We start from the raw sequence: 25376 nt of genomic DNA, 5'->3' as shown, positions 1-25376 counted from the left end.
GCATTCAGTGCATAACTTTTTGATTTTAAATGCTTCTAGGATTTCACTCTACCTCTGTTTTCCATGGTCTGCGATTATGACATCATTAAAGAGCATGCAATCGATGCAATATTTGGGAAGAAATTGGCTGTGTGTTATCCGGTTTCTGTTTTATCGGTTCCTGTGTTATTCGGGTTATGTGTTATCCAGTTTCTGTGTTATCCGCATCGCGCTGAGTGCGGATTTTTTCTGTAACGTTAGAAGCTATATCCGGTGCGGCTTACAATACAGCTTGTTTCAGCGCTCTAACGGCCCACCTACTTCCTGGTTGTATATGAGTTGTAACGGGGCAAAATCGCTCGTACTGGAGCACGACGAGGCTTTTGCGATCGGCTCCCATAGGGCACGCCAGGACGTGGGCAGCATGAACAGTTCTCTTCGCGCAGCTGTGCCAACCGTAAAGCAAAACCTGTGCTGTCTGTCATCTATATCATGGAAAAGGGTTGAAAACAATGCGTTTTTTTTTCTGTGTTTTGCCGACGGGAAAGCTTAATGGGTTTGCCTACCTGTTCAATTGTTTTCCCAGCACATGAAGCAATATCATCAATCCGAAGCTGTTCCTATAGGACTACTTCCTTTTTTTTTTCGCAGAATTGTGAGGCTAAAATGCTTTTTTTTCTCGATATGGTAAACGCATTGATTCCCTTACTTGAGCGCTTAGGAAGTAGATTACCAAAGAATTACCTCAACCTGTTTTCGTACGAGCTCCTTCACCTATGAGTGTTAAAGAGCACAAAGGCAAGAGATGTTGCCCTGAGCAGGAATGAAAAAATGTAATTAATAGTTATTGCTAGTTGGGCTGTTCAAATGACGTGGCGGCAGCCATGCTAGGTCCACTGCCGTCGACAAAAGGAAAAGAATCGTGCTATTTCGACAATTATTCGAGCGTCCCTCGAGCATCTATAAGTTGCGCCACGTAGGCCAAGGAAAACTGCTGCAGCCTTACGCCCTCCAGGATCTGTTCATAGCGCTCGGGAGGCAAAATCGAGCTTTTTGTCGGAACGTACCATGTCAATGGAAGCAAACGATCAGAAATTCACCTTTTGCTGCGTACCACACATGTTGTACGTGACGTCTGAAGTAGGCCACCTCAGGTGAAGTCTGATCCCACTAAAATGTACATCCCCACGTTCTCACGTGAGACAAGTCTCTGTCACCGCAAAATATAGAAAGTTATTTCATAACCATCATTTGGTGGTCTTTTATAAGACATGGTTTAGTTACGTTCACAGTGCCTTCCGGAACAAAACGTCGCTTAATCGCGGCTTCGCTAGCCGTCAGATGAAGGGGAAAAAAAGAAAACCAAGCATTTTTTCCTACAAACGATAGCCCTGGCTCATGCCGCTAAGGTCGTTCAGTGGTTATGTTCTCAGTTGCTGAACCTAAACACGCGGATTCGATCCCTTCTTTGGCAGTCACAATTCAATGGAGTCAAAATACTGTTGGCCCGGGTACTATGTGCTGACAGTGCACGTTAAATAACCCAGGTTGACGAAATTATCTGGAGTCATGCACTACGATTTAAAACAAATCGTTTGTGAATTCGACATCAGCTTAGCTCTCAACCTTTACTAAGGCCTCTTGCAGATGTTCATCATACGAGAGAATGAAATAGTTCGCGAAGGCTATCATCAACGCACTGATGGTTTTGAGATGGTTTGAGATGTAAGGGTTCAAAAACTAAGTTATGAACGATCTTATAACGTGCTTGTGACTGCTTATTTCTTGTGTTGCTTGTGAATCGATATTCGCACATTTTATAAGTGTGTACAAGCGACCATTCCAGCAGCAGCGGCAAAAGATGCTGCAGGAAATAACGCTAGGCCTACCGCAGCCATTAGTTCCTTTAAAAGATTCCAACAGCCGTTTGTAGAAGACTTCGGCAGAAGCAGGCTACACATACTAGCACATGTGCCATCTTTTAAAAGAGCGCATCTGGAGGCAGGCCTTGTCGTAGGAGTGAAACTGCTTTTGAAGGAAAACAGAAGTTTACCGTTCGCTGAGGTGAGCGGCATTTTCTCCGCTATGCTAACAGGTATTAAAGGAGGCAAAGAGAAATACATGAAAGGCAGGTGTCGCAGGCCATCCCACGGAGAGCGTAGGGTGTTGTTGGCCAGAGAAGAGGTTTTTTTTTTTTGTTTAAGGGTTAACTGAAAGAGAGCGATTGTGATGTCCTGCCACGTGAATGGTCGCTCGCCCCCAAGGCTGCTTTAGTACTGCTGGAGCACAGTGTATTAATAAAGTTCTTACTGCGCCCTCACTTAATGCTAAGCATTAATGCACATAAAAAGAACGATGACGATTTTCTTGACATATTAAAATAGTGGTTACAAAATTAATCACCGATCATTGAGGAAGGTGCTTCCAATGATGAAATTGTGTTCAAAGATTAGAAAAAAAAATTGCGCTTTCGTTGAAAGTATTCTAAGGGGCGCATCGCTACCAGATTAGGCAGTGTGACAATATGACTGTTCAAATTAATGTATATTGCTTTATGTGCATTGATGCACAGATGGACGTCTTCCCAAAGAATCAATTGCTCTGAAAATACAGTTATCTAGTTTTCTTGCTGAAGTGGGCGAAAGGACGATTTTTTTTTAATTTTTTGCGCTGGGTGCAGTTCTCGTGATGGGTTTCATTTTCATTTCGAGCGCGGCTTCAAAAGCTTCAGTTCTGCTGTTTTGAGTTGCCGCAAATGGAATACACAACATTGTTCGAGCTCCCTTGACGTGAATAGTCATTTGGGGTACCGAAGGATTCCGCGCAAACATTGTGATTATTATGGCCGGCTCTTCCTCCTCCTTGAAGTTCTTACCTATGGAATGCTTCCCACGTACACAAGAACTCTTCCCGTCGACCATAGAAAATTAATGGTATGCATCGATCATTCCTAATCATCTTGGTGACTTTCAGTGTTAAGCAACCTGCGGCATGTTGTGGCAGCCGTGCAACCTGGAAGCGTTTATGAACCAGAATTCCTGGTAACACTTGTTGCTGGGCTAGTTGGTGCATTATTCTTCGTACAAAAGTTAGCGCAAAACACGACACTCACAAGAAAGCGCGTTGTCACAAGATAGCGCGTTGTCCTGTCCACCTTCCTTGTGAGTGTTGTGTTTTGCGCTAACTTTTGTAAGCAGAATTCCTGTGCTTGGGTTGTCCAGTGGGCCTTGGACGATGGCTTATGGCGGAATCTGCGTGCTACCTAAGCTGTCTATAAATGAGTGCTGCTGTTGGGCTGGCTGTACGGACACTAGGCTCTAGAAATTTGCCCGAATGTCTTCCCATCAAATACCTGAGCGAAATCGCAGATTCATAATAGTGTCACACAGTTTTGAATTCTGTGGGTCATGCTGTTTGCTCCCCACACACGCAGGGATGGGCAGACACGTCCCTCGTCGGCGCCTGCCAGATACCCACGCCAAACCTGGACGCCCTGGCAGCGACGGGAGCTCTTTTCAGCCAGTACTACACGCTGCCAACGTGCACGCCGTCGCGGGCAGCCATCCTAACAGGACTGTACCCAATCAGGCTGGGTGAGCGCCCCCTCCCATTGGAATCTTTCTAAATGGTTGTATTTTATGGGAGAGAAGAGCAGCCTCGTTGGACAAGGTCCCTGTGGCCGCTGTTCTCGTCCCACCTGCAACCACTGCCGCCTGCCCACTCTCCTCCTCTCTCCTGCTGCCTCTAACCCGCCCCCTTTCTCTCCACTCTCATCCCCTCTCCACTTGTACTAGAGAGGAGAGATACGCAGGGGCAAGAATTAATCAGCTCAATTGAAAGTGACTGGCACTGACTCGGCAAAACTTGATGACAGGAGCAATTACGAATACAAATTGATCTGCTATATAATAAAGGCAGAATGCCATCAGAACAGAGTCAAAATTGGAAAAAAATCAAGAATGGAATAGGGTTGGGATAGGATTGGAATTTGATGACATTTAGAATATATTGAGAATCAGAACAGGTATGGGGTGAGAGAAAAATGTTCCCCCATTTCTTATCCACTAATGTAATTGTTTATCCCTCATTTTCTGTCATTCATTTATACCTTCGGGGTTAACTCGCATATAAGAGGCGAGTGCTAAAATATATGACGTTATAGGCAATACTGAGACACGCAGCAGGAAAGCAAAGTTTCAGGAAAACAGGAAAGCGATGGTGATATTGAAGGGCTTCGATGAGTTCAGGACGGTGATTTCATTCCCGAATAAGTGCATCTTGTCAATTTCTTTCGCAAAGGAAAGTCGGCTGTTCACACTGGATGGCGTCTAGTAATTACCTTGCAGTATACTTCTGCCGAGTACCAGGCGAAAATTAACTGCAATAGCATCAGAGCTACCGGCTTCTGCAAAGAATTTCCATTCCTGAAGGCCGAGGTATTTCACTTTTTTTTTATCAGAAGAATGCTGCAGCACCAAACCTAATCCGGAGGCCTTTTCTGACTGTGAGAGCCCTTCATATCTAGTTTCCCGAGATAAAGAAGCCGGCAGTCTTTGCCGCAGCGAGGAGGTTAACGTGGAGAGGAGTAGGAGGGAGGAAATAGCGAAGAGCGTTGAAGCGAGTTCGAAATCAATTGCCACGGTAACGATGTGCATGATGTACCTGCTCCATTCGTGAGGGGCCTCTTTGTCCAAGTACCATATCTCTCCCTCGGCATGACCACTGATGAATCTTGACATTTCTCGCGTGTGTATTGCCGCACTAGTATTCAGTCCTGCCTTTTTCTTTCTAGACGTCAAATACCGATACCCGTACGACGACCACTACCGCTGGTGTTCTTCAACAGTTAATTCTGGACATTGCCACGACCGTCAGAAATGCGACAACCAATCGCAAGATGCATTTCTTTTGTGTTGCTAATAGCAAATTTCACACCTCATTCCGTTTTTATTCATCATGAAGAAATTATCAGGTGCTCCAAGTGTGCTTGGTCCCAGTTGATATATCTACTGTCGCTGAAATTCGCGTTAGTGGGCGGCAAACTAGCACCATTTTTCTCCCTCTCTTGTATGTAACGTTACAAAATGGCTTACTCGTTGATACCACCCTGAAGCGTTATCTGCTGTGAGCATTTCTAGGTCGCCATGGGACTGCGCCTCTACATCGAACTTAGAGAACCTAGAGGAGGCAAGAAAACAGGCGTTGCACGTGCTGCACCTCGCGGCCCAGCATGCACTGCGGGAGACTGGGGGGGGGGGGGGGGGCTGAAATGCCGTTACCTCAAAGGACCAATCCGCATGCACTTTCCCACTTGCTGCCTTTGATGAGCTACTTAAAGCACCGCCTTCGACTGGTGAACGGTTCAGTTTGTATTTTCCCTGCTTGATACCTTACTTGATCAGTTGTTAAGGAAAAATATTGGTGATCAAGAAAAACTACGCAGCCTCTTAGAGGAAGCGCACAACGAGTAACCAGCGCTTTGCTGCGGGAGAATTCAGTGCTTGGGTGTGCTTTAAATATGTGCGAATGGATCCTGTCACGTAGCTCATTCGCGGGCAGAGTCCCCAAGGCTGCATCTATGGCCTTTCCGCAACGCGACTGGTGTGGCACGTCGCAGTTATACGTCCACATCATAGCGGCAGCACCTGCAGCAGAGGCGCTCACAAAAGTACTCCTCCCATGCGACGCAAACAAGTCATACTGTCATAAGATCACAAGTCATGAGATCCGCCTCTTGGGAAGACCTGCGTGCAGGCAACCGCTGTCCTTGGGCGCCATCATGACCCATCTCTCTGCTCCGCATTAAGGCATGCCGACTTGGAGCGATTTTCGTAGGAAAAACGCTCGAACGGCCGCCCGGAGGCTGTGCACCGCCGATCAAGCCGGGCTGGGTACATTCTCCGGGCTGTGAGCCTCTCGACGAGAGAGACCGAGGAAGATTGTCAGCGTGGTCAAATCAGGGCGAGACCTTGTCTGTTTTCTGCACTCCGGGCAGCATGGAGACGCCCGTCAAGCCAGGACCTCTAGATTCGCCAATACATCTTTGCCGCTGCATTGCCTCTCAGGTTCACAGCAAAAGAAAGGTGCACGAGGCTTTCGTTTTGTCTGAAGATGCCCGCGCCACAAAGTTTTAGCGATGAAACGTGACAAATTTTCAGATCTCTTCTATATTTTCAGAGCAGGTAGGCTTAGCCAGTATAGTACAGTACAGTTCAGTAGCCCGGAAGCTTCAAAGAGGTTAAAGAGTTTGGCTCAGAAAGGGGTCACAAGGAATAATTCCTCCGTTTTGTTGCCATTGAATAAATTATTGCTTAACTGTAAATACATATCTGTTGGTTTCGGCTTTGTACTGAGTATATATAATCACGCTGTTTCCAGCAACACTGAAATCATAGCGATAGCTGTCTGGCGGCGGCCGCCTATTTTCCGCCCACACTACTACGGCGACGCGACGGTACACTACGGCGACGGTCCGTCGGCGTCTCGTCGCGCTGGTGTTTGCCACGCTGGTGTTTGCCGCGCGAAGTTCGCCGTTAAAGTTCTCGTCATGTAGGTCGCTCTTTATCCTTCTGCACTTACTCTGTGCTGTTCATCTCCTCCTGTTTGCTCTTCTTCTTCCCCTCCTCAACCGGGAGAGTGAACTACGAATGCAGGGAAGCGAACGGGACGGCAACAACTAGGCGGAAGCAGGGGAGGCAGCCTGAGACAGCTACGTAATGTGTAAGGGGCATCACTTCAAAAAAGGCTCGCACTGTGCTAAAAACAGCCAAAATCACTCATTAGAGTCCTGAAGCCAGGCCATTATGAGTGCCGTTCTGGTGCCCACAGATTCTGTGCATAAGGCTGCGCGCAACTGTCGCTGTTCCCTAGCAAGTGAGTGAATCCTATATGGACTCTACTGCACGTGTCTCCAGCTTTTCCATCGCGCAAAGTGGCGTTCATATCCTAGCTATCGCCAACGTCCTGCGAGTCTACAGATGGGGTGAGCAAATAGTCCACAACTCGACAGTGACGTCAGTGCTGTCGGCGCGCTATAGCAGTGCCGGGTCATTGAATACCCCCAATGTCATGGGCCAGACGCAGAGATACCCGTAGACGATGCCTTATGTAGCGTCCTTGCGAGATATGCAGCGAAAGTGAATACGCATTAAATAGTGGAACAAAGACGTAAAAGCATTTTTCCCGAATGGCTCACCGCTGTCGCACAGAATGCTGGTAGCTGCTGCTTTCAGCCGTCTCCGAAAGAAAACTCTACTTCTTAACCAACATTTTAAAGCGGCCATGGGTCGTCCAGCAGTCGAGGCCTAATTGCAGTTAGCTAGACGTTCTCTGAAATTCTGTTCTTACCCTAAGGACTTGTCTCGCATTTGGACGCGGCAAAGCAGTATACCGGACTTATCGCTGAGGAGTTCAAAACACGCAACAAAAAGTGCACTAGGAATAACTTTGCAATGGAAAACCTGCCTTACAGTGCACAATGTGGCGAGATGCGGTCCTTGTCTCAGTACGGTCTCAAAGCACAAAGGAGTGAGCGGATGAAGGCAAGTCACATGAACCAGCATGAAGCCAGCATGTATATTATAGTCGCCTTTGTTTTTTTGACACTCGGAACGCTCCGTGTGAAATCCCATGTTGAAGTTAAGCATTAGCACTTGTGTTTCTCGAACTCGGGTTCAACGGAAAATTTGATCTATTGAACGGTGCGCCACGCCCCTTCAAGTTGCGCTTCTCCTAATCGCCCTCTTTACCTTCCGGACGCCTGCAGGTAGCGCGTAACGATGTGAACGTGTTGTGTGTTAGTGGGTGGCTTTTGGTACCCTGTACTCATTTTCCTCAAGCAAAGAAATTCATGCGGGGAAGCCAACCTAAAGAAAGCCTAGCGGGGGCCTTCACTTGGCATGCTTCGCTGCCGAAGGCGTTGCGGCAACGAAATGTTCCTTGTTGAGTGTATCCACTTTTAACGTGCTCAAAACAGAATTGCGCATCTTGGTATAGGCACTGGCTAGTTCAAAAGCAGCAGCAGTTGTTTTCTTTGCTACCCCCAAAACCATGCAGTGTGGCTTTGATCAGAAGCATGTTAGGCCTTTTGCAGCGCCTAGCAAGCTGACAGGTCGCCGGCGGGCGGCACATCGCTGTAATTAGCGCCTTATAAGCGTTCGTTCAATCTATTTTCTCATTTATGGTAGAGATAAGCTTATCTATTGTCACTTTTTACATATTTAATTTTTCATATATCAAACTACTTCGTGGTACCTTTCGAGCTCGACATATTCTGGTACAGTTTAAGCGCGTAACGAGCGTGACCGTTCCCTCGTTCTTTGCGCTTTCTGTGGTGTCGTTTTTATGAAGCTAAACTTTGCCCTCGTCACTTGTACTCCAAGAAGCTTTCGTATGCTTACATTAAAAAAAGAAAACCGAAACTCAGTGTTACCTTTGTGTGCAGTCTTTAAACTTTCGTATTCCTTTCACCTCGTTTGCACAGGTACAAAAGTCTAGGAGTTTTCAGAAACGAAAGCGCCTTTCGGTAAATGGGCTAGAGAGTCACTTCAATACAGTTGCAACGTGCACAGGTTGCATAGCAAAATATCTGCTCTTCCCTCAGACACGCTTATTTTTGTGCAGGCCTTCAGCATGACGTTATGCACCCTGCTGAGGTGGGCGGCATGAACACCACCGTACCCACAATGGCTGAACACCTCCGTAAGCTTGGCTATCGGACTTACGCTGTGGGGAAAGTAAGTGCATGCAGCTTCTCTACCTCCTTATTTCGATACTAACCGTCTTTCTATAAGCAAGGGTGAACTACAAGCGGAGCGACAAATAGAATTGAAAGCAAGAAGCCAGATTGCAGCCCAAGGGAAGTATTCTTCTAAAAGTCAACCAAAGAACATAAACATTCAATGTTTAATCTTTGACTTGCGGGAAAGCACGCAAGGGTAACACGTTATGAACGGCGAAAGTTGTTATTAACGTATGGTCATATTCCGGAGTTCAGTGGTTTTGCTTCACAAATGTGCAGAACTTGGGTGGTATGTCTTGAGCCTGGTTAATAGGAATGAAATTTAAGTGCCAATAATTTTACTCCCAAACTTTATTGCACCTTACTTATGAATCGTTATTTCAGGTATATTATGATTTTGTGTTTTGAAGAGCTTGAAGGAAAAGTGTTATGTTCATTTTCTGTTATGATCTGCTTTTCAGCCGAAATGCTGCGTATTCCTCTGCAAAGTTTAATTTTATTGTGTTGTATTGTATTTTGATATTCTAAAAACCGGAATTCCTGTGTTGGCATAACACTGAGAGTGTGAGTAAATTAAAGATAGTAAATAAATTGTCAAGGGTTATTCATAATTGCGAATAGTTGTTCAAAGCACTTTTCAACAACGCTGGGGTGTCGGGCATCTATCACAGCTAATTTATGATTTCTTGGCAGGCTTAACGCTGAGTGACGCTTGTGGGTCCGCTTATTTCCGCCACTATAATTTTCACTGGAACGCGGAAATTCAGTTTGGCCCTAAAGAAATAAGGTCAGCATGGCACTGTCGCTATGACTTGATTGGAAAATCACGGGACCGCGAATTTATATAAACAAGTAAACCATTACGTGCGTTTTTGTGGCGCGCATTATAACTAGCCATTACGCAACTGCAATATCAGATCCCAACAGGATCTACAGTTAGGGTTCTCAGAAACACTAGGGCCGTCTGCACATAGCGAAAGACAGACAAACGAACGAAATCAAGATCTTGTAAACAGTTAGCATCTAAACTAGGTGCCGGGTTCTATGTGATACAAAAGATTGTTGGGGCGGTCACTGGCTGGCTTTTCTTATAACAGCATAAGTGGCAAATCGAAGCTTCGCGCTTCCTCATGACTCGCTCGAACGCGGTCGTGAAAAAAAAGGTTTTCCTCGCTCACTCTCCTGCACATGGACTCTCAGAGAGTGTGCTGATCGCCTTTCTGCATAAACCTGTTTTAGTGCTAGCACTTTCATTTTTCGTTCCTTCAACATCAATGTCCTTCATCGAGTTAAGTAAGATCGCAATTATACTACGCACTCTGTTCTCCAGGAGTATTGTGGTGCGCTCGGCAGTACCGTTGGCGACAATTCAGTGCGGTGTGAACTATGTTGATTGTTAAATAACTCTGGGGGTATCAAAGGATTGTAAGTTTTGCTTCGCAGAGCCTTCTAAACACCTCAATCAGGTAGCACTTCTAAACTAAATGTTTTCTGTAATGCTACGCGAAGTTCTATAAACAGGTTGTCATCAACGTCCAGGCTATAAAAACAAGGTAAATCTATTCGCCAGCGCTGTTTCTGTGTCCCGTTGCCCTGGGCGCTATTTTGCCATGATTCGCGCACCAACTCATTCGGATATATTGACGTGAAAATCTATCCGAAGTTACCTGTTTACACGAGCCACATTTTGAATATTAGATTAGCACGCATTAGCCAAAAGAACAAGAGGCACAGTAGGCATGGTCACACTATATTTTAATCCAGAAAACGTGGAATATTCTTGCAAAATCCAAATTTCGTATGCATTTCTTCTGTCTACCATTTCCAAAACTCCGAGATTAAAACAACATTTCGATTACAAGTTAAGTGCGCACTTTGGTGCTAGCTGCGTATACCCACATGACTCGAGATACAAAAGCAGCCAGCCTTTCTGTTTATAGTTTCCATTATATTGTTACGCGGCGGCCAGCCGAAGAATGAGGCGTGGTGAACGATGGCTATGAGATGGTTTAATGGCCGCTGGCCTAGCGCGAGCGCTCCGTCCCGCGCCACTGCCAGCTTCGTCTTCGTCACACTACCCGGGGCCTCCGAGCGATCGTCCCGATCGGTGAAGAACAGACGGCGAAATGGCGATGGTCTTGAGTGCAGGATCGAACAATATGTAGAAGATGGTGCAGTGCTGGCCGCCACGATGAGAAAGATGAGAGAATGAGTCCCGGTCCACGAAGCATCCGGGCCGGAGGGTGCCAGGAGCTGACGGCCGAGGTCCTTGGACGCACCGGACGGCAGGGGCAGGGGGGCGGTGTCTTCACGTGTGGGTCTTCGGTCTTGGATCGGTAGGGTCTCGGGTCGGTGGGGTCTCGGGTCGGTCGGGTCTTGGGTCGGTCGGGTCTCGGGTCGGTCGGGTCTCGGGTCGGTCGGGTCTTGGGTCGTCGTGTATTGTGGTCCGGGCGGGGGACGGGGCTGGGGTGAGCGGCAAGGTCGGTTCAGGTCGGACGGGCTGGGGCATGGCCGGGCGGAGCGGACCAGGCACTCACGGCCGACGTCCACGGCAGGCGCAGGACACCGAAGCTCCGGGACCAGGATGGCGATGAAGGGACCCCAGCACCTCACACCAAATGTTACGCGGCGGCCAGCCGAAGAATGATGCGTGGTGAACGATGGCTATGAGATGGTTTAATGGCCGCTGGCCTAGCGCGATGATGATGATGATGATGTCCTCGGGCTGAGCGCTCCGTCCCGCGCCACTGCCAGCTTCGTCTTCGTCACAATATTTATAAATGATATAATGACGTTTCACCTTGCGCACTGGGCAGTACTTGAACAAATGGGCGCTCACATCTAGTCGAAAATAATATAGCTCGCATTTCAGGGGCTGATTCAGTGTGCTTCACACCACCGGACGTTATGGGCATGTCACTGCCTTTTATACAGGGTCTGTTCTGAAAGTAGTAGGACTGGTTTTTTCCTGGGCAAACGGGCGGAAGAGAGCTGGTCTGCGCGTGCAGGATCGTTGAAGGGGGATATTGGGAGTGCTGGGGAAAATCGGCAGTAGGCTCTCGGCCGCTGAAGAGATGAGGTCGCTTGTACTGTGAACCCCTGTCGAAACGTCTCGTCACGCAGAATAGTCGAGCGTTTGCTCGATCAACGATACGCGATCAAATTTTGAGTAAATCTTAGTAAAACGGCCAAAGAGACTCACAATATGATTAAGGAGGCCTACGGTGGCGCTTCCATGGGTAGATAAGATGTTTTTTGAGTGGCACAAGCTGTTCCGAGAAGGTAAGGAAAGAGTGGTAAGGAAAGAAAGACAACCGCTCCAGACGCCCTTCGACCAGCAAGACCAACGAAAATGTGTAGCGAGTGAAACATTTACTTAACAGTGATCGTAAAATGAGTATCAGAGAATTGCTGATGACTTCAGCATTCCTCAAACCCAAGTTTTTGAGATCGCGAGAGAAAACTTATCCATGACGAAAGCGTGCGCGAAGTTGGTGCCGGGAGTGTTGTCAGAGGAGGAAAAAGCCAACCGGTAGGATCTTGTTCATCATGTGAATGAGGACACCGATTTTTTGCCCAGCACAAGGCGGCAACGCTGCCTCAGCCCCCCTACACCCTCGACTTGGCCCCGCCAGACTTTTTTCTATTCCCGAGAATAAAATCGACGCTCGAGGGGAAACATCACGGATCTGTAGAGGTGGTTCAACAGGCTGTGACGAGGGAGCTAAACAGCATTCCGGTCCAGGCGTTCCTGGAGGCGTACAAAAAATGTAAAACTCATAGGCAGCAGCGTGTAGGTTTGAAAGGGTGCTACCTTGAAAAATGGTAATCGTTTGTAGTATTCTCTTGAATAAATTTTGTTTAAAAAAATCAGTCCTACTACTTTCAGAACAGACCATGTATTTCGTGATTCGGAAATCAAAATAGGAGCTCGGCTGATCAGGCCCCCGGATTCCAGTCCTTCCAGCGAATGAGTCCCTTTATTGTGCGCCATCAAATGAAAAATCTGCAATACGCCGAGTGCTCTTATAGAACATATTGTTGCGTTCCGTAACACCACTGGCGCATGAATTATTTGGGGATATGAAGGACGTCAGCACCTTACTAATCAGTGGTCTTTAGTGTTGGCAATGACGACAAAAAAAAAAACATCTGTAAGGTCTTGAAGAAAGCCCGTGCTGCGCGAAAATATGGGCGCATTAAAAATGCATTAAAATAGCGAGGAGACTTCAGGTAAAAAATTTTGACATCCACATCAGAAAAGCTCACGATGGCTATCGAAACTGCTTCTGTGCGGGTAAATTTTCACTCGCTCTTCTCTTTTCCAACCAGTGGCACTTGGGGTATTCGAGCGCCGTCTACACGCCCACACGGAGAGGCTTCGACCATTTCTTCGGCTTCTACAACTACGGACAGTACTACTTCAGTCCCTTGACAAGCATGGTGAGTCCACCTGTGACTTTAATATCAGTGCTGTTTGCGGTATCGCTTTCAATCTGATATATGTTGCGCTGCATCTCTCGTCTCTGCTCGGTTCGTAAACACCTGCTTTCCATCGTCTTTAATCTGCGAAACAAGGACGCGCTGAAACGTGTACCAAACAAAAGCTATGCTTGGTATAAGTAATTTCTGAAAGAAATGGTGAAAAGAGACCTCCATTCTGGTAAAATGTATCCGGGAAAAATAAACAGTGGGATTTAATGGCCCTAGAATATGACCTCTACTAAACATACATATAGATATATTTGGCCTCTGCCATTCGTCTTCCTGGTTTTGATGTTTTTGGCCGGCAGCAGATACAACGAAATACCTTTTCAATAAAACTGCGGCTTCCGCTAGCCCAGAACCAAGTTCACCAATGTGCACGGACGACAGTTCGGTTTATATTGACGACATTAAGTAAATATCAGGTATTCAAATGATTCGCAAAAATAATTGGTATATGGCATTGAAAACCGCTAATAAGATGATTTTCACGCTAACGTGACTCGGTAGTTGACGTATCCGACGACTTCTCGTTGGTGCTGATGAATGAACGACACGAAGTCATTTTGGAGAAGTGATAAGTGAACTTCGAATGAGGCTGCTCAACTTAAAACATATCATGTGGGTGCAAAATGCACAAACACTCACCCCACAGCTAACATAGCCGCGAGGGATCGCAGATCACTTTGCCACCTTTCCGTAAAGCTGGTTTTTGTCTACCTCGCCATACGACCACCGCTAGCCACTACAACGTCGGTGGTTCGCTTCCTCGCATTTCATATTTTCTTTGCAACCTGGTCTTGGTTTCGTCGTGTGTTGTAATCACGGCTGGGGCACGCCGTTATCAATTTGCGAGGGGCGGCTGAATTTTCAAGCCAGCTCGCGTCGGCGTGGAACTTGCCTTTGTGCACGGTGTCGGCGTAGTGGCTGCGTCGTCTCCGTGCACAAAGAAAAGGCCCACGCCGATGCGAGGTGGCTTCAAAATTACACCGTCCACTCGCAAATAGTGGCTGCGTCGTCTCTGTGCGGCATGATTGGTGGAGGATCCCGCCGTTTCGCTGGTGAGCTACCTAACCTCCAAAGGGTGCTGTCGTTAGTTCCGCATATGGAGATGACGCATACCTCGATGGCGGGCTCCATATGTACTCGGCGTGGCGCATGCACTCTTCTACCTCGCGCGGTCGCCGGCCTGGCTGTGGTTATATTAAGGCGAAAGCCTTTAATGTCTCATCGTTGTAAGCAGCAGTTGTCGACAGAGATGTCACGCTTTTCAGTTGGTCCAAACGGTCGTGACGTCACAGTGCGCGAAATTCAAACGGGGCCAATTGTACTTTGGCTAGTAACCAGGCAACCAATTGAAGGGATCGTATAGTGATGCTCCAAGTAAGCGGGACTGAGCTTAGTTAATTGCTTAAATGCTCAATTAGCCTAATTAACTTTTCTATACTCCGTCTCACAAGATGTTTGCAGCACTACGAAATGTACAGCTCTCTCGTCCAATCAGGATGGCGCGAACTACATTAGTGTGTTCCTACGCGCCTGTGGCTCGATCCACCTGATGTCCAGGTGGCTTCTTTCTACCTCTAGCAGGTGGCGCTTGATGTCTTTTTATTCTTTTTTTGGATTGTTTTTGGACACGCGGACGCCCGTTCCAAAGGGACTAGCCCCACTTTTTTTTCTGTCGCAACCTGTTCTCATCAGTTCCTCTGTTGTCGCGTCGCAGTGAATTTCAGTAATCGTGTCATGTGCATATAAATTTATTTACTCCAGCGTGCCGAGGCAGCCGAGTGTCGATGGTGGCGAAATGCAAAACAAGCCCATGTGCTGCGCGAGAGGCAACACACGTTAAACGGGCTCGATCATCTCGTCCTCATAACAACTGAATTCAGCACTGCTGGTTGTGTCGTCCTCAAGGTTGACAACAATGGCCGGTCCCTGGTCAACAACATCGTTCGGCCCGCGTTCAACGTCTCCTTTGTCCACTTGTAAAGCGCTCGCTCGCTCACCTGCGTGAGTTTTGCCGTCCTCTTGATGAGCGCATTTGTACTCCAACTGCCCCCGCACTCGACGCGAAGCGCTTCAAGAACATTTAAAGGTGCAGTAATTCTCGCCATCTCGGTGGACACCTGAACCACACCGTAACGGAAGGGAGGAACGCTACCGCCCGTTCGGCGCGATGCCTTGCCCTTTGAGCACAACGCTCTTTGAGGAAAGGAAATGGCGCAGTAATTCTCTGTCCTCTCGGTGGACACTCTCTGGAAAAAGGTGTGTACCACCCTTCGCAACACGCTCAGGTCAAAATCGTCCAGCTTCTTCGTCCGCTCGCGGCCTCTTCCGCCAGCACGCTTCTTCGGTGACAACACTCGGCCCGCGTTAACGTCTCCGTTGTCCACTTGTAAAGCATTCGCTCGCTCACCTGCGTGAGTTTTGCCGTCCTCTTGATGAGCGCATTTGTACTCCAACTGCCCCCGCACTCGACGCGAAGCGTTTCAAGAACATTTAAAGCCACCTGCTTCGCCTGCTTGGGGAAACAGCGCACTGTCGGTGTAGAGCACACAGGAGACACAACAGACTCGACCGACGCCATGTTGGAAAGTGGCGACGCATCACTACCTCGCAGCGGGCCTCCGCAGAGCTGTGTCCGTACGGGCTTTGTCTGGTAATTTCACCAGTGATTGAAACACTCCCTACCATTTAAATATACCGGTCCAAATCATGTTTTTAGTTGTAATGCTTAATGTTTTTATTAACAGTCATACACTCCTCAAATATTCGAGGGACTATTTTCTGCGTTTCTGCAGCCCTGATTGGACGAGAGAGCTCTACCTTCCGTAGTGCTGCAAACATCTTGTGAGACGTAGTCAGGCCATATAAATAAATAAAACCGAGTAAGAAATTGGTCGAGCTCGGGAATCGAACCCCGGTCTTCGGAGTGTGAGACGAGCATGCTATCCACTCCGCCATGCCAGCTCGATGGTTTGGGAAGAACAAAGGTGCGTGTAGTGAATACGGTGTCTTCGCTCACTCCCATCTTCCTCCCTTTCCTCCTGGCGAGGTTTAGGCGTCCACCGAGATATGAGAGACAGATACATTTCCTTTCCTCAAAAACCAATTTACCGACGAGCGAGGCATACAACCGAATGGGTGATGGCGTTCTATGGACTCCTGGAAGCGTTGCAAGACGCTGTCGGGTTCCACTCTTAGAGGTTGTTGTTGTTGTTGTTGTTGTTGTTGTTGTTGTTGTTGTTGTTGTTGTGACTGAGAGAAGTATGAAAAGGAAATTGCACGGGCCTGCTACTGGCTCTAGACAAGCCACCGCCGCTGCCACGTGCAGATAGAGGAGAGGTAAGAGATCAGAGGAAAGAGAAAAAGGCAAGAAAAGACGCGCGTCGCAGCAACAACTGCGTCCGCCGGAGCGGACGCTGCTGAACAAATCAGATAAGCGGCCGAAGCCGCGCTCGCCGAAGCGAGGACAGATAAGCGGCACTCTTAGAGGCGAAGCTTAACATCTTAGCTACACATCAGTGACCGCACTTTAGGTCAAGAAAGTGCCCCCCTGAATTTTGACGGGTGTCCACCGAGATATGTGAGACAGTTACTGCGTAATTTCCTTTCCTCAAATACAATTTTCATTTTCTTCATTACGGGCCATCTTTGTCTTTCTTCTTCACTCCCACTTCCTCCCTTCCTCTACGGTGCGGTTCAGGTGTCCACCGAGGTGACAGAGAATTACTGCGCCCTTTCCTTTCCTCAAAAGCGTTCAAAGGGCAAGGCATCGCGCCGAACGGGTGGTGGCGTTCCGTGGGCTCCCTGGCAGCGCTACAATACGCTGTCGCGTTCCACTCCTAAAGCCGAAGCTTAAGCGGCATTAATTAGCAGTTAATTAGTATTCAGGCATAAATCAGTAATTAATCATTAGTTAGTGATTTCTCGTCACTTAGCAATTGGTACCCAATTACATGTGACGCCACCATTGCCACACAAGCAGTCAAAGTGGTGCGGAAAACGCTTTCGCCTCTACTCACTTTAGACAGTCAAAGTGCCCCCTGAACTTTTGCGTCGTAGAAGAAGCCTCAGAATCCCATTATTTTGTAAGTGCAGTGCCGGAGCATGTGGCCGGCCTCACTGTAGCGTCAGCGCAGTGGGCGGCGCAAGTTTGCGGTCTTCCAGAGGTCTGCATTTCGTAGCGTGGTTTGTCAAAGCAGAGAGGTGTTGTGGGTGGCTGTGGTCGTCTCAGCGGTATATGAGGCTCGTAAGGAACCCTGATGGGACGCCCTTGGATGCGTGCCACGGTCGCGGTTGCGGTATGCGTAGGTGTGTGAAGCCCAGGGTGAGTTCTGAAATGATTTCGCATATATCCCTCACGATGCTTTTGCTGGCCAGTGTGTCCGTGTGTGCATTGAAAAGCTGTGCCGAACGGCGGCACATACAGGGTAGAGTGCCCACGATCATCTTCAGAGTACATGTTCCCCTCTTGAATCCCGCGACGGCCTCCAGGGGGGGGGGGGGGGGGGGGGCGGGTCAAGCACCTTTTTGGGAAAAGCTTGCTCTTTGACACCCTGCATCAAGAATTTGCCATTTCTTCAATAATAAGTTTTTTTTGTACTGCGCTGTTTTAGTCTTCAATCTTATCCCAAAAATGCAGTAGTGACGTGGGAAGGGGCTTTCAATGTAGGTCTCATCTTCTCTAATTTTCGTTCGTGCACGACAGAACTAGCGGGTGATTTTTTCGACGTACACAGTCGCTGCCTAGTTTCAATGCTATATGCTAGTTTCGAGCACTAGCTAAGCCCTTTCCATCTCACCGCGTCACATCGCCGACTTCTCGGTTTCCCAGCTAATTTGCAGCTTCTTGAGGCGGCTCAAGAGGTCGTGGATGTCCTCTCTGGACCCTTGGGCGATTCCCCATACCAGCGCCTCAAGGAGAGCATCCGCGCTATAGTGCCTAAGCGCGCGCCTTCAGCACTGGCTCGTCAGCGAAGACCTTGGATATCGTCGCCCCTCCCAGCTGCTCACTAGCTTGCGGCAGCTCTTGGGAGAGAGCAAGGTCGACTCCAACGGTGCGTTGTTGAGGGGTTTTTCCTACTGCGCTTGCCGCAGTCCACCGGCCTCGTCCTCGCTGCTGCAGGCGACTTGACCCTCGATCGCCTCCTCAGTCAGCGGATCGAGTCCGTGGCGTGCCTTCTCCTTCCTTCGCCACTTTCACTTCCAAACCAGAGCCATTTGCCATGTCCTGGATAGAGCCTGTTGTGAACGTGAATTTCCAACACCGGAACGCTCCCAAGGATGGCGTCCAGGCCTGCGTCTCAACGAGCCTGCGCGTCGCCTTCGTGGAGAGTGTTGCGCGTTCGGCCGGTCAGCTATCGAGACGCTCCTCAAGGACGCCGCCCAGGCCTGCGTCTCTCCGAGCCCGCGCGTCGCCATCGTGGAGCGCGTTGTGCGTTCGGTCCGGACAGCTACCGGAACTTAGTGGATTGGTTAAAGAGCGCACGCGTTCACACGGACGCAGGGAAAATCGTGGAATGCATGTGTCTAGAGCAGTTTTATGACACAATTCCGGACCGAATGCGTAGGTGGATTCTCGACAGGGCCGAGGTAAACACTGTTGAGAAGGTTGCTGAACTCGCGGAAGAGTATGCGTCACGCCGCGTGTTGCTTGAAAGTTGTGGTACAAGCAACGGTACAAGTGGTACAAGCAACGGTACCCCGCTAGGCATAGAGCAGACGAAACAGGCGCGAAGCCGGTTTTTAAGAATGCCGGAGCAGTAAGCGGGGACGACCGTCCAAAAGGAGAGGCGGACGCTAAAGTCCGAAGTGATGGAAGCGGGCAGCGCTCCCATCTGTGTGTCATCGACCAGCCTAGGAACCCCACTTGGTCAACTGGGAACACAGCCATTGCTCAGGGGAGTAACGGCAGGGAAGGTTTAAGCCCAGAAGCAAATGTTGCTTTTATAAGTGAGTCAGTTGTTATCTCTCACGAAGAGAGTAGTGAGCTCACAGGCCAGCGCACTGAAGGAATCAAAGGGAACCCTCCTTCGATTCGGCTGGTGGGCAATAGTAGCCAATTATTGGAGACGCTTTGCCGTAATCAGAGTGACCGTGAGTCACCTCAGTTCGTTGCTGAAGCCCAGGACAGAACGCAACGTTAGCAAAAGAGTGTAGTTCAGATAGAGTTGCGGGCCAGGTAGTTAGTTTCATGGGGTCGGATAGCAATCCTCAGGAGAGCAGGTTGCTAGACTCAACGGCTACCATGGATGTAGTTCACCCCTCGAATGTGTCTGCAACAGATTTCACAGGGGAATGCGCCTGGATTAGGCAAGTAGATCAGGAAGATACGGTATGTCTTCCTTTAGCCCGAGTATGTATTGAAGGGCCCGTTCGGTATCCTTACTACGGAAGCGGCTGTTTCCGAGAATCTGCCCAAGGAGTATTCTTATTTGTTCTCTAACAAGTCTGAGATGTTGCTCAGGGAAAGGGGAACTATCTTTGAGCAAGGAGACGTTTGCGCGCTAACCCGCTCTAGAGCGAGAGAGTTAGCAAGCGAGCTAAAGTACGGCGTGCCCCTTGGAACCGACGCAGATCAAACAACGGGGTATGTTGTGGAAAAGCAATTGGAGAGGAGCTCTGACGGCCTAGACGGTGACGATGATACCACGGTTGAGCCAGAGAAAGAGTTCGAAACAGGGAGAGCGGCGGCTGAACCTAGTTCGTTATTGCCACCGTGGTCCAACCATTTCGAGCGGTTGCTCTCAGTAAGCAAGGAGCAGTTTACTGAGCATCAGGAGGCAGACAAAACAATACAAAAACTCCACAGTTCAGCCAGAGAACGAGCGTCGAGAAAGAACGTCACACTGCTAAAAAAGAAATGGGCTGTTCTTTCGTCGCTATCAGGACAAGCATGGGTATCGCGATGGAAAGTCGCGAGTCAAGATAACTCTATTTAGTAGGCATAAAATCAAAAGGCCGGATAGATGTGAACCTCACACCGAGCGAAAAGGAAGGGTGCACAAGAAATTAAACACTTCTGAAAGGTGTCACTTGCCACCACGAACAAGGACGGTTCCACTGGAACGGTTCCACTGGACGGTTCCACTGGACGGTTCCACTGGTTCCACTGGAAAGAAAGGACGGTTCCACTGGAACCGTTACGCACGCGAAGTGGAAAGTCGCGTCTGGCGCGCAAGGCGTAAGGAAAGGGACAAGTCAACAAGAGAATGCAAATCGTTCTCGTCTTGTTCCTCCCGTAGAAAATGGACAGACAAACGCAGGGAGACAGACATGCGTAGCTCTGAGGTAAAGCTGCTCGCCATTTCAACGTACCCCCCACCGAAAACGAAGGAAGATGTGAGAGCCTTTCTCGGTTTTGCAGGGTACTACCGGCAATACATACCGCGGTACTCGGACATCGCTAGCACCCTCACCGACGCTTTGCGCAAAACTGAACCAGAGCGCGTCAATTGGAACCCCGCGAAAGAAAAGTCCTTTCTCACTCTAAAGGAAACCCTGATGAAGGATCCCGTGTTAAAGTCCCCGGATTATTCAAAACAGTTCATAATCCAGTGTGACGCGAGCAACAGGGGAATGGGTACTGTGCTTTGCCAGACAGATGATAAAAGGAACGAACACCCAAGCCTTTATGTAAGCAGGAAGCTCATTGCCAGGGAAGAAGCATACAAAGATTCTGAAAAGGAATGCGCGTGCCTGGTGTGGGTGATTCAAAAAACTTGCCTACTACGTGTCTGGTACGAAGTTCATCGTACAAACGGAACACTGTCCTCTAACCTGGCTAGAACGCATGTCGCGGCAAAAATGGTCGCCTCCTGCGATGGAACCTTGCTCTGCAGCAATTTAGCTTCGAAGTTCATTACAAAAAAGGAAAGGCAAATGCCAACGCAGATGGCTTCAGCCGATGCTTCTAAACAGGGAAGGGAAAAGAACGGATTTGGACGGGCTGTTATTTTTTTGTTATTTTGTAATCTTCTGTTTTTTTTTCTACTCGCGAAGAAAATGGTCCGTTATGCGACGATGCACTCGCGATTCAACTTGTCGCGTGTCAGCGAAATTTTAGGTAAGATAGAAGCCTGGCAGATCTCTGGGGAGACGGAAGGGCATTTGCTGGCTGTTGTTGTGTTCGGCCAGACCACCTCCCTTCCAGACCTGAAGAAACCGGTTGGCGAGCCGTTGACGGCCGGCGGACAAAGACTAAGCCCCGACCTCGGCACTTCGAGAAGTGGCTGCGGACCTGTTCCCATCGTGCGCGATTTTTCGGGCGGGGGCGAGCTGTTGTGAACGTGAATTTCCAACACCGGAACGCTCCCAAGGATGGCGTCCAGGCCTGCGTCTCAACGAGCCTGCGCGTCGCCTTCGTGGAGAGTGTTGCGCGTTCGGCCGGTCAGCTACCGAGACGCTCCTCAACGACGGCATCCAGGCCTGCGTCTCTCCGAGCCCGCGCGTCATCGTCGTGGAGCGCGTTGTGCGTTCGGGCCGGACAGCTACCGGAACGCTACCGTGGTTGGCGCTCAAGTCTTGCAGGAGCCACCAGGACGCTCCTGATTGGACGAAAAGGGGCGGGAGTCTGTGCGGAGTCTATTTAAGGGCTCCCGCCTCCTTTGTTTGTGTCATTTCTTGTTGTGTTACATCGTGAGATGTATCGTGATTCTCGCTGCTTGTAAATATGTGAATACATATACCTTTTCTTCACGCTGCTCCTTATCAACCCCTGTCTCTTCATTGCTCCGGCCGGTTGGCGACAGCGGACCCGCGTCCCGAGGGCAACTGAGAGCCCGCGTCCGTGGCGTGCATTCTCCTTCCTTCGCCACTTTCACTTCCAAACCAGAGCCTTTTGCCATGTCCTGGATAGAGCCCCGGATCGACCAGCTCGGCGTTTCTCTCGACGCCCTACGGACGTCCTCCCATGGCCAGCGCAGTTCCTCCCCATGTCCTGGCAGCCATTCTTCCGCAACGACACATGCTCGCGCTGGTCTCCAAGCTCACCTGTGTGCTGGTGTCAACGCACTTTCCAGCACCGTGCCCGCCGGTAACTTCACCATGCAGCTGGACGGAAAATACGATATCAGATTACTGACGCCGGCGTGCGACCGCACCTTTTAACGCGCCCGCCTTTGCTTAGTACTGGACCGCATTTCCGATCTGCTCTTCCTCGTCGACACGCAAGCCGAGCTCAGCGTATTGCCGGCCTTGAAATCAAACCGGACTTCAAAGTTAACTGGACCTCCACTTTGTAAGGCGAACTCTTCCTCCATTACCACGTATGGTCTGCGGTCGTTCATGCTCGACATTGGCCTGTGGCGCACTTTCCAGCGGGTCTTCATGGTAGCCGACGTCTATCAGCCCATCCTCGGCTCCGACTTTCTCACCCATTTCGACGTCAGCATGCGCCGTCATCGTGTCATCGCCAGCAAGACGCGCCTTTCAATCGCTGGCGTTATTTAGGCTGTCGCTCCCATTCGCATCCGCACAAGGATTCCGCTATGCCAGAACGCGAAAATCCTGGAAGACTTACCTGAGATTACGAATCTCTGCAATCTAAACCAGCCACCTAGGCACAGCGTAACCCACCTCATTGTTAAGCGTGGTCCAACCGTCGCAGCACAACCGTGCTGACTGTTCAATGAGAGTCTGGCGATTGCTAAAAGGTAATTCGAGCACATGATCCAGCTGCGTATAATTCGTCCTTCATCCAGCATTTAGGCTTCACCTTTCCATCTCGAGCCCAAGACCCGCGGCCATGCTGAGACTGCCGGGCGCTGAACGCGCACACGGTCCACGAAAGCTATCCCCTTCCTCAAATCCTGGATTTCACCACCAACTTGGAAGGATGCAACATCTTTACCAAAGTGGACCTTCTAAACGCCTATCACCATATCCCCGTCGAGCATCCCGGTATACCTAAGACCGCTATCACTACACCATTCGGCCTGTTTGAGAACGTTTGTTTTCTTCAGGAAAGGAAATGGCGCAGTAACTGCCTCCCATATCTCGGTCGACACCCGAACCGCGCTGTAAGAGAATAAAGGAGGGAGTGAAAGAAGAAAGGAAAGAAGGGAGGCCATAGTGGAGGCTTTCGGAATAATTTCGACGAATTGGGGATCTTGAACGTGCACTGACATCGCACAACACACGGGCGCCATTTGCGTTCCGCCTCTGCAGAAACACTCCCGCCGCGGTCTAGTTCGAACCAGGGTAGTCCGGCTTAGCACAGCACCCGGATTCGCATGCCTTTGGATTGGAGGGTACTTATTCCAGGCTAGTTGTACTTGTGTAAATTGCATTTTATTCTAGTGCTTTCTCGCTCAGATCTGAACAATGCGAAGACGACGAAGGACAAATAGTTCACAGACACTAGTTGCTGGGCATTTCTGTCAACAGTATCCTTCTCCTTTGTTGCCTTTGCCCTCTCCAGATCTTGAGAGGCATGCGCGCCAACTAGCTACTTGGCTTTATTTTATTGTTGAAGTCCTGATGCAGTTAACAAGTAGAATGACTAGCGTAGTATGAACAGAAAGCTTATCACCTTGAGCAAAAAGGCACCTCAAACTCGCAGCAATGCAACGCAGAATTTTGGAACCGCTGACGCTCCAGCGGAATTCAACCAAGTCAGCTGTCGAAAACGTCTCTTGCAGCTTTAGTGGTCCTGATTATCGTCAGCCTAACGACGTGCACTGAAGGACAAAGGCGTCTTTTATAACCCGTCAGTTTCCCCTGTCCGGTGCCATCTGCGGCCACCTTATTTATCCCCACAAACTTCTTCTCGTCCGCCCACCGGCAGGCCTTGCTAAAACTGTCCGTCACATGGGTTTGTGTGGCTATCGGGCGTTCAGTATGGTGATATTTTATTCCTTATTGCTCAATGTACAGTCCTCAAATCCTCAGACAAGGAAAACTGGTGCGGCCACCGCGCAGCGATCGAGGTAGCTCCGTTGGCCTTCGTGCAGCAAAAGGCGTGTGCGCGACGGGCGCTTAATGTGCGTGCGTCCTTTCACAAATCCACCAGGTTTAGATCTGCGTCTTTTTTAATCTGCTTGTTGCGGACGACGACAACATTGTAATCTTGAAATTTAATGTCAGAACGGAGTCGCTATAAAATTCGGCAACGTTGTCATTTGTGCATACAAAATTGAGTCGATAATATGAAAAGGAGACAAGTCTATAACAAAGAAGGATGGATAGCTGGGCGAGTTTCTAACAATTCATCGTGGGAGGGAACAGCGCGATCAAGACGAAGGACGAAGCAAGAAGACACACAGACGAGCACTGACTCGAAACTGAATTTTTTATTGAAAGGAGCAAACATATCTACACAATAATCAAGTGGAAATACACAGAGCGAAGAGCATTGGTCCAGCAAGATCAAGATCACAATCGCAACTCATCCGCCACGTGGTGAAGTCCGATCACGGGCCTACTTCTTACCAATCCCCCCTCCCCTCCTGAAAACCCAAGAGAAAAAATCATTTACTATTTAAAAATGATACCTCTTTATCAACTAACGCCAATGAAGGCTGGCTGACACACTGTGACAGCGTCTTTCTGATTAAATAAGCTTCCATTACTTCCCTGTAATTTTATCCCGGTGGCGAAAGTTTCTGGGTGGCGGTAGGTTTTGTGACTAGGGGGCGGCACTTTTTCTGTTTCTGTTTTTTCGTTTTTTTTCCCACAGTCACTGCAGTGTTCTTTAAGATGTAAATATCTGGAGTCTGATAGTTAAGGTGTTCTCGCAGGCGAACGCTAATGCAGCGACCTGTTTGACAAATGTAGACTTTTTTGCATGACAGCGGATGTTCATAAACTGCAGATCATGCCCAATCCACCAATGGTGATCTCTGTGAAACCCGGCATTTGAACGGACTAACTCCTAAGACCTTTTCATTGCGGTTCTTAATGGCACGGCAGAGCCCGCTCAACTTATATGGTGCCAAAAAAACAACATCAACTTCAAACCTTCCTGCTACATTTTTCACATTATGTGCTTCTTTGTGTATGTAGGGAATGACCGCCATTTTGTTACATGCCTTGTCCCTCTTTGATTTGACGAAATCCGTACTCACCAGCCGCACCAACTTTTCACACGTTGCCGAAATAGCGGAATCAGGGAACCCTGCGGTTTTCAGCCTGCGCACCTGTAACAATACACTCTCTTCGATACAATGAA

The 25376-nt window shown here is 49.0% G+C and overlaps 1 protein-coding gene across 1 annotated transcript in view; it reads left to right on the top strand.

Annotated features, from left to right (window-relative positions):
• LOC149360923 (arylsulfatase B-like) overlaps positions 1 to 25376 on the top strand; it is a 139135-nt gene that overhangs the window by 38212 nt on the left and 75547 nt on the right. The window contains exons 6-8 of the mRNA XM_089567955.1: positions 3413 to 3572; positions 8602 to 8714; positions 13052 to 13162. Coding sequence (XP_089424081.1) covers positions 3413 to 3572; positions 8602 to 8714; positions 13052 to 13162 — 384 coding nt within the window. The remainder of the gene's footprint in view (positions 1 to 3412; positions 3573 to 8601; positions 8715 to 13051; positions 13163 to 25376) is intronic.

Source organism: Amblyomma mixtum, chromosome 2 (assembly GCF_055824585.1).
Source record: "Amblyomma mixtum isolate Tamu chromosome 2, ASM5582458v1, whole genome shotgun sequence".
Taxonomy (NCBI): domain Eukaryota; kingdom Metazoa; phylum Arthropoda; class Arachnida; order Ixodida; family Ixodidae; genus Amblyomma; species Amblyomma mixtum.
The sequence above is the reverse complement of the archived record's forward strand: the minus strand, read 5'-3'. Positions and strand labels throughout refer to the sequence as shown.